This window comes from Panicum virgatum, chromosome 4K, assembly GCF_016808335.1.
Source record: "Panicum virgatum strain AP13 chromosome 4K, P.virgatum_v5, whole genome shotgun sequence".
Classification (NCBI taxonomy): Eukaryota; Viridiplantae; Streptophyta; class Magnoliopsida; order Poales; family Poaceae; genus Panicum; species Panicum virgatum.
The window spans coordinates 29,602,525-29,612,236 of NC_053139.1; the positions used below are offsets into that span (position 1 = coordinate 29,602,525).

The window sequence follows — 9,712 nt, forward strand, 5'->3', positions numbered from 1 at the left end:
GCCACCATGCCATCCCAAACGTCGTTCCTTGGGGGATAGTACCTACCTGCATGGTTATTGCGTGATGGCCTCCGGGACGTGTTACCCCGTCCGGTAGACACCATGCTGACATTTTCAACAGGAGACTCAGGTTGCCCCGGGATCTTCCCGCTCTCAACAGTAGGTAAAGCAGCAGCAATTTACGCAAGCTGGGTTTCGATCATTTTGTTGAAACTTAATTGGTTTTTAAGAGTTGAAGACAAAGTTTCAAGCTTGACATTTAAACTTTCCAGGGATTTGTCATTGTCCAAGAGCTTTTTATTTATATTTTCCTTGATTTTAACTTGGCCAAGAACAAGTTCTCTCAAGGGAGGTTGGTTCGAATTAACATTCGAATTGAAAGAAGAGTTGTAGTTATTACCTCCCTGAAAAGGTGGACGTGGCTGGTTCCACCCCTGGCCTCCTTGTTTTGGACGGTACCCGTTGTTGTTGTTGTTGAGGCAGGTACAGTCTTCACGGGTTTCGGGGCAATCGTTTCCCGAGTGTCCATCATTACCACAGACTTCGCACGTGAAGTGCGAACCCATGGCGTAAACGGGAGCATGGATCGGTTGTTTGCTCCCTTCCTCCATCTTCTTGATTAGGAGGTCCAGCTTCGCGGCAATCATAACCGTCTCTTTGACGGTATGCATGCCTTTGGTGCGGGGTTGGAGTCATTCATCGCTCCACCCCTGATTGGAGACCATCTTCTCGACCAATGCTTTGGATTTGGCTATGGTCAGGTCGAGGAAGGCTCCTCCAGCAGCGGCATCAATATTGGCTCGAGATGTTGTTGTGAGCCCGTTGTAGAAGCTTTGCAGGATGAGCCACTCATCCATGCCGTGATGTGGACAGGAAAGGATGTATTCTTACAGCCTCTCCCAAGCTTCTGGGATGGATTCCATCCCCGTCTGCTGGAAACTTGAAATTTTCCCGCGCAGGGCATTTGTTTTGCCCAGCGGGAAGAATTTTGCGAGGAACGCCTTGGAGCATTCGGCCCAGGTGTCGATGTCCTTTTCTTTATAAAACCACTATTTCACCTTCCCCAGGAGGGAAAAGGGAAACAAACGAATCTTGACAACGTCGGTGGCGACACCCCGTATGACAACGGTGTCGTAGAGCTCCAGAAAGTTCTGCAAATGTGCATTTGCGTCCTCGTTCGGCTTGCCACAGAATGGGCTAGCCTGCACCATGTTGATGAGGCTTGATTTGAGCTCGAAGTTCACGTCCCCGACATTGATGTTGGGGCCAGTGGCCACATTGTCGGTGGAGGGGACGGAGAACTCGCGGAGAGTCTTTTCAGCCATAGCCTCAAGAACGAGTGGTGCTTCCGGAATGGGTTCCTGTGACGGGAGGATAGCGAGAGGAGGAACGACGCGAGGTCGTGCCCTTCTCACTAGCCTCTCTGGATTGTCTGTGTAGTTTTCCGGCAGGGAGAAACCGGTCATACACTACCCTTGTCTTCTTTCAAATCAAAAATAAAAGAAGACATAAAGTGACATTACCCTGAAAGATTAAAGACTATATCCTGAGTACAAGGTCTAAGTTAATATCAGCACAATATCTTTGTTCACATGCCATCCCCGGCAATGGCGCCAGAAATGCTTGTTGACATTTCTTAGCGCAATCATTAGGAATGGTTAATTCCCAGCAACGACACCAGAAATGCCTGTTGGCGGTCCTTAGTGCAATCACTAGAAATGAGGGCGCCGAACCCATCCTAACAACTGCACCCAAGAGGTGCCACTCTCGTGGTATAATCAATACGATTACAGATGGATCCGCAAGTGCACGGATATACCGTTGTAGCATTTCACCCGGAGAGTAAGGGTATCGTCATTTATTTGTGTCCCAAAGGACGGCAGCGGCAAAGGTATTGTACTTAACATTAACCATGACATTGTGCCTCAAGTAATATGCAATGCTCTAACAGGTAAGCAAGGGTAATGTGACACAACACACATCCACACTCCAAGAGGAAGGAATAAAGAAGAGAAACTATAAAACAAAGAACTACTCTATCCTACGTCAAGTCAGCTGGAGCTTAGGTTAGGTTAGGTGTCCTAGTGCTTCTATCCAAAGCTGGGGTCATGTTAGATCATGGTTAGGACTGCAGGTGCTAGGAAAATGAGATAGTAGAGAGAAGGTCCCGCACTGGAGAACGTCCAGTTCCGTTACCTCTTTGCATGAACTCCTACACCGAACCCGAACGTCGGGGAGTATGCTAAACGCAACACCGCTGTTACGCCGGACGGACAGGGCTGTCACCACCTGCCGTCTACCCCAGTCACACCGTGGAGCACGGTCATATCCGAAGGATCCTGCATACCCGAGCACCACGCCCGTGTATGAAGTCACTACTCTAGTGCCCCCAGGTCTCCCACCCTTCGGATGGATGAGTAAAACACTAGAGCAAGCCCGAAAGCACAACGAACCTCTATCCGTACCCGGATCATCTGGCCTAACCAAGACCGTAGCATAACTTATGAACGATCTAAGCATGGATTGATAAACTATCAAGATAGTAAAACAATCATTGCAAAACTCTATATTATGAATAGAAGTCTGACGAGTCGGATACAAAGCCATACCAGGAGCCGAGAATTGCTCAACGACTCCGACGACGACTTGCTCGCTAAAGAAAACTAGCCTAGCTCCACTATCTAGCTAAGAGAGCAAGAGAGAGGAGAGCCTTCTTGGAGAGAATGGAATGAAGTGTGTGTGTCGAGAGGGGTGAGAGGGGGCCCTATTTATAGCTCTAGAGGTCGGTTTCCCGCCAACGCATATATGGAAGGTGATCAGGTGCCTTGGCAGCCACTCCTCCTCGAAGTGCACCTGGACGGGAACCAGGCCAGGTTCGGCCGACCCAGGGGGTCCGCCGACCCCACTTGGCAGCCTCTCGGCCTGATCTTCTGCTGGATGGTATATTCTTTGATCCTTATCCTTATCCTCTAGTGCATCTTGCGCAGCCTCTCGGCCTGATCTTCTGCTGGATGGTATATTCTTTGATCCTTATCCTTATCCTCTAGTGCATCTTGCGTGGAGGCCCCGTTTCCTCTGACATGTGGTCTCTCTTTGTAAGGGTGTGACGCCGGATGTGATATTCTGTGTAGTTGTATGGCGTCTGCTGCGTGTTTTCGTCTTATTCCGCTCCTGCTCATCTGAAATGTACAAAACTTGAAAACAGCTGTGGAGCGAGGTTAGTGATACAAATATATGAGTAAGGCATGTAGTTTTCCTTTATTATTGAGTATAGTTGACGGGTAAAAATGGCTCTTAAGCACCGTTAATAGATGGTAGTAAAATCTAGTGTTGGGTTTGCTTTTAGTGTAGTTTGCGGTGGGTGTGGTCAAATTCTCCTGGTTTGACGCGGGCCTAGAGTATTTAATACAATTTCAATGACTTGCATGTTTTTGAGCATTGGTTGACCAGTGAATAGGGCGCCATGAGCGTGTCATTTCTTTCCGAATTTGATGTAAATGAGTAGGTGGAGTATAAACTGGAATTTGCGAAAGTAAAATGCTAGGCTACAGTTACGTGGGTCGTGGCATAAAAAAATGTTGTTCCAGTTGTGTGTGTCTTATGGGCTGCTTTGTCCGCATACCGCTGAAGTACAAATTAAAATGTGAAACTAAAAAGTAGTGTTTCGAAGGGCTGGTCTATTTAGCTCGCTACGAGTTAAATAGTATTATATTCAGCGTGCACGGTGGGGTGGTGCCTCCGCTAGAACTCCGACGAGTCATCCCGGCCGTAAATATCAAATGTTTTCATTCCGGCCTGTAAAAATCATCTGCAGACATTATTGTAGATCCGTTTTTAATATTTGATGGTCTCTGCCATCAATTGCCGGATCTTTAATACGCTTAGCATGCGGAATGCACAGAAATTACTAACCAGTGGTGAAAAAACACCGATAGTAATGTTTTGACGTTTGGATGGAAAGGGAATCTTATAGATCTTCCATTAGCAACAGCCCCACACCAAAGTTCTATCTGAGTCAACGGGCTTAGATAGACATCTAGAATCTGCCATGGTGATGTGCCATCGTCTTTTGGGTCGTCGGCCCGTGTATCGTGTCGGAGCCCAATAGGACCAGGTCTAGGTTGTTCTAGGTTGACCATTGGAGTATATATTCCGTAGTCGTCACTATAATAGGGTTTGGGTTTTGTTTAGTTCTAGTTTTCCATTGAGAAACTGAGATTGATTCATTATAACTGTTACTATAAGTCCTTTTACGGTGATCCAAGGCCCCTATTCTTGTACTCCTCGACTGTGTCGATTAGTCCTTTCGAATTGAGAGCTCAAGCCTTTTACTCAGATCCATTTCATACACATATATAATTTCAGATTGTGTGTTTATTCTTTTTTGCTTGTGTTCTTCTATTTTCTTGCAGGAAAAGCCTTCTTCATGAGGTTAATTGAGTTGTGCTTGGTTGATAACCAATGGAGCAGCGGTGTAACGGTTGTAGGGGTCCAAATTGTGTTTGATTAGAAGTCCAGATCGCCAACGTCAAGTTCTCCACCAATCGAATCTTTCATACCTATCGGAAGATCGAGCCAGTGTTATATCACCTACATGCTACAACCTACAACCTCAGGGGTATCCCTCGGAGGACTTGGCAGCTAAACACCCGCATTCAGGCAGCTCCAACTCCACTTGAAGCATGCTCCAACTGTAGTTTAGAGTGGAGTTGAAAAGGAGTTGAAAAGGGGGAACAGGAGCCTTGCCAAATAGACTCTTAGTAGCACGGGCAAGACTGCGCATTAGAGCTCGGATTATGTATGAATGTCGACTACTTATGATTAAGCATCAAGGAGACTGTGGCTCGAGGGCCAGGGTCGCCAGCTATATCGGTGGAACTGGAACCCTAAAACTGCAACAACTAGTATGAAACATCCAGGGCCAGTTGGCCATAGTTGGAGTATCATGCATGATGCATGGTAGCAGGGGCGGAGCTCTCGGTATGGCAAGGTGTGGCCGTTGCCATATCTTGTTTTACCAGGAGTGTCTCTACTTCTTATACAGTGTCTCTACTTCTTATACATGCTTGTATTTTCTAGTAATTTTCTCTACATTGTCACCATAAATGGAGGCTTGGAGCTCTTTCTAGCTTAGCTGCGCCACACCTCAACTTCAATCTGTCCTCCGCCACTGCATGGTAGCTTAAGAATAGTCCCGAATGGGATGTAGAGAGTGGGATGAGCTAGCTTAAATAGATAACTCTAAAAAATGATGCAATATTGGGTTAACCCTTTTCCGTGAATATGTAGTGTAGGTGTAATCCACTCAGCGTCTAGAGTGGGCATTAGCCGTTTTTCTAGGTTGGGTTATATTACATAATATACATGGTTACATTACATGCTGCAAGCGCACATTTATTTTTCTCCAATCAGTCAAATGGGTGCAATGCAGCGTGTGTTTTTAGTTTTTGCTTTGACGTTTTGTTTAATTGTATGAATTGCTCACGCTGAATAACTCAGTCCACACCTAATGAAAATTTGTTTCTCCTTTAATAGGATGCCACATGAGCAAAATAGAGAATATGCAAGTCCTAGAAAATCAAAATAAAAACCATAAATTTAAAAATTATCTTTTAACACATGGCATGATGTTTGCTATCACCTTCAAATTTTGCAGGTAAAATTCCATGTGTTCATGGACAAACAAACATGATAATTTTTTATTAAGGTGTAAGCGGAATGATAGAGCTGAGTGGGTAAATTAAATTAAAAATATCTTATGGGTTATTGGGACTGTGGCCACAGTAGAGAGCAGTAATTTAGACTTTTCTAAATATTCTAGAATCCCTTTACTATAATAGACTCCTGCAAAATCGTTTGGCACAACTTACATCCTAATTTGAGAAAGAGCTGCATAAAGTTGTGCCAAACAACGCCGAACAGAGTCGCCCTCCAAAGCTATATTTCAGCTTTACCAATTCCTTATAATCAGAAATGGATGTTTGTTTCTAAAAAGAACACAGATAAACTTATCTCATGTTTAATCAAATGTCGGCCAAATTCAAATCAATGAGTTTTTCTTGGAACATTCAAATCAGTGAGCGGTTGTTGTTGATATGAAGGTAAAGAATCTTAAAATTTAAGATAGATAATTTAAAGTATCGTATTTCATTTTAAATGAATTTAAATTAAAAATATTTAAAAAATTAAGTTAGATTGTGAACTAAGCATTGGCGCTATTGAAGAGGGAGCTTGTACGTGGACTGCTGGGAGTCAGGGACAGCAGGGTAGTCGAGCAACCACCAACCATCCCCCCGCCGTCAGCGCGGCCGGACGATGCCGCCCTTCGTCCTCTCAAAATCAACAGCCTCGCCGTCTCTCGCCCGCCTCCTCCCCGCCTCTTCCTTCCACACGACCACCCCTCTCCACCTGGCACCCATTGGCGCACCCTCTCCACTTCCACCCCCAGCCCAAAGCCCCTCCTCCCTTTCCCCTTCCCCGTGTCCATCTCCTTCGCACAACCACTACGCCACCATCCTCCGATCCTGCGTCCTCTCAAGAGCCGTACGGCCCGGCCGGCAGCTCCACGCAAGGCTTCTGGTGTCCGGCCTCGGCCTCGACACCGCCCTCGCCATCAGGCTTGTCGACCTATACGCCTCCTGCGGCCATGTGTCCCACGCGCGGCGCCTGTTCGACGGAATGCCTCAGCAGCGGAACGTCTTCCTGTGGAACGTCCTCATCCGCGCCTACACGCGGGACGGGCCCCGCGAGGCGGCCATTGAGATGTACCGCGAAATGTTGGCCTACGGCGGGGTAGAGCCAGACAACTTCACGTACCCGCTGGTGCTCAAGGCATGCGCCGCGCTCCTGGACCTGGGCACCGGGCGGGAGGTGCACGAGCGCGTGGCACGCACGCGGTGGGCCGCAGATGTGTTCGTGCATGCAGGGCTCGTTGACATGTATGCTAAGTGTGGGTGCGTTGACGAGGCTCGCGCAGTGTTCGACAGGACCACGGTGAGGGACGCTGTGCTGTGGAACTCGATGATCGCAGCATGTGGGCAGAACGGTCGACCGGTGGAGGCACTTGCTCTTTGCCGTGATATGGCGGCAGAAGGCATGGGGCCAACGATTGCTACTCTGGTCAGCGCGATATCTGCTGCAGCTGATGTGGCAGCCCTGCCCAGAGGGAGGGAGCTGCATGGGTACGGTTGGAGGAGAGGGTTCGGGTCACAGGACAAGCTGAAGACTTCCCTTCTGGACATGTATGCTAAAGGTGGTTTGGTCAGGGTGGCACGTGTTGTTTTTGAGCAACTTGTGCACAGAGATCTTATTTCCTGGAATTCCATGATCTGTGGATATGGGATGCATGGTCATGCTGATGAAGCACTTGAACTATTTAGCAAGATGAGAAGTGAAGCTCAAGTGATGCCTGACAATATCACATTTGTTGGGGTTCTATCCGCTTGTAACCATGGAGGGATGGTAAAAGAAGCAAAAGAATTGTTCGATCTGATGGTGAATGTATATTCCATCAAGCCGACAGTGCAGCATTACACTTGCCTTGTAGATGGTCTTGGTCACTCTGGTAAATTCAAAGAAGCTTCTGATCTCATCAATGGGATGCTGGTGAAACCAGATTCAGGGATATGGGGTGCACTGCTAAATGGTTGTAAGATCCACAAAAATGTTGAGCTAGCTGAATTAGCCCTGCAGAAATTGATTGAACTGGAGCCTGAAGATGCTGGTAATTATGTACTTCTATCAAATATATATGCGCAGTCTGGGAAATGGGAAGAAGCTGCAAGGATGAGGAAGCTGATGGCTGGTAGAGGCTTGAAGAAGATAATTGCTTGTAGCTGGATCGAATTGAAAGGGAAATCTCACGGGTTTCTTGTTGGTGATGCTTCTCATCCTAGATCAGATGAAATATATGAAGAGTTGGAGAGATTGGAAGGTCTCATGAGTCAAGCTGGCTATGTTCCTGATACCGCACCAGTTTTCCATAATGTGGAAGATGATGAAAAGCGGAACATGGTAAGGGGACACAGCGAGAGGTTGGCTATTGCATTTGGACTCATTAGCACACCCCCTGGGACAATGCTGCTTGTGACAAAAAATCTTCGAGTTTGTGAGGACTGTCATGTTGTCATCAAGTTGATTTCACAAATTGTTCAGCGTGAAATTATCATAAGAGATGTTAACCGCTACCATCACTTTGTAAATGGTGAATGCTCCTGCAAAGACCATTGGTAACTTACACAAGTGAGAGGCTTGTTGAACACAAACAGGAATCGTATCTGACTATCTATCTTCCATGGCAGAAGGTAAAAATGTTAGAAAAGGATAATCCTATTTGAAACAAGACTGGTGAACCATGGTAACTTGAACTTTAATATTCTTGGAACAATGAGGTACAATTTTCATTATGCATGCAAGCAGAGTATTGTGTGGGATACATGGCGGGTTTGCAAACATTCTGCTGCAGTGCTGCTCATTAGATGGCTTGGAGAAAGCTTTAGGCATTTAACCAAGTTATATTCCTTTTCCCATGGAACTTTAAGTCTCAACTTACATACATATAATGAGAGCTGAAGCTCATACTGCCAGAGTAGCACACGCCTCTGCATGCACTGCCTGTTGGCCGAGCAGGTATAGCAGCACGTCATCTCTTGGGAACACTCTACCTCAGTCATGCATTCCAGTCTAGCACCTTTGAAATTTTAGCTGAGTGGTGGGAAGTGGTTCAGCCAGAAATCCCCAAAGAACAGTGCCGGACTTTTAATGTTGTGGCCATATATATATATATATATATATATATATATCATGTGGAAAATTTGGAAAGAATGCAGTAGGTGCATTTTCCAGAATGCTACCCTGACAGCTCTTCAGGTCACCACGCTAGCAAAGGAGGACATCGATCAGAGAAGAGAAGGGCTTTTGCATTGTGAGTTAATTGTGCCATTTGACTCCGTTAGGGCATACTCTCGCTGTATAATCTCACCGTTGTGGTTGCCGCGCGGTGTCCTGCCATTTATACTTTAAGCTGATACATCTTTCCTCTTAATTGTATGGCAGTGCTCCTACCTTTTTCATTCGGAAAAAATGCTGCCAGGCAATGTATTTTTTCATGGATGCACCCCACATTTTTACAAGGTTGAGCAAACCATTTCGTTGCTGGTATTTTTTGTACTTCTTGTAAATATCTTCTAATATAAGCATATATTAAACATAACATTGTTAAAGGTAACTAGGTAAGGTCACCAAAAGGGAGCCAGTAGTCTAGAGAGATGAGAGTATGAGATGCCACTTCCTGACCCCGCCTCCCGGAAGCAAAGGCTTCGTCGGCCACCGCTGCCTCACGACCCCAGAGCCTAGTGACGGACTGAAGAGCCACGACCCCAGAGCCTAGTGACGGACTGAAGAGCCACCACTAGACGTTGGGTACAGGACCGGTTGCATCATCACCACCAGCCGAGGGGGTTGGTACCCTCCTCTTCCTCTTCCGCTGGTGGTCAATCCTCTAACAGCGATCAACGAAGAACCATGGCTCGAGCTGAACGAAGTCGAGCTTTATTGTGTCATGGCTAAAGGTGCGGACTCCACAAAAACTTGGGTCCTGTTTAGTTCCCAAAAAAATTCCTAGAGTACCTGTCACATCGAATCTTTGGACACATACATAGAGCATTAAATGCAGTTGAAAAAATAATTAATTACACAGTATAACTGTTTTCAT

General features: G+C 46.3%; 1 protein-coding gene and 1 non-coding gene across 2 annotated transcripts; both read left to right on the forward strand.

Annotated features, from left to right (window-relative positions):
* The first annotated feature begins 855 nt into the window (after nt 1-855).
* On the forward strand, nt 856-959 carry LOC120705370. The gene has a single exon (XR_005687951.1). It is a non-coding gene; the product is annotated as a small nucleolar RNA R71 (small nucleolar RNA).
* Nucleotides 960-6,265: 5,306 nt separating this feature from the next.
* Nucleotides 6,266-9,159, forward strand: LOC120704736 (pentatricopeptide repeat-containing protein At4g21065-like). Its single transcript, XM_039989230.1, has one exon. The coding sequence runs from the start codon at nt 6,316-6,318 to the stop codon at nt 8,230-8,232; it is 1,917 nt and encodes a 638-aa protein (XP_039845164.1). The 5' UTR covers nt 6,266-6,315; the 3' UTR covers nt 8,233-9,159.
* The last annotated feature ends 553 nt before the right edge of the window (nt 9,160-9,712 follow it).

Bases quoted from the DNA above. Each gene is read 5' to 3' on its own strand.
- LOC120704736 (XM_039989230.1), top strand. From the start codon at position 6,316: ATGCCGCCCTTCGTCCTCTCAAAATCAACAGCCTCGCCGTCTCTCGCC.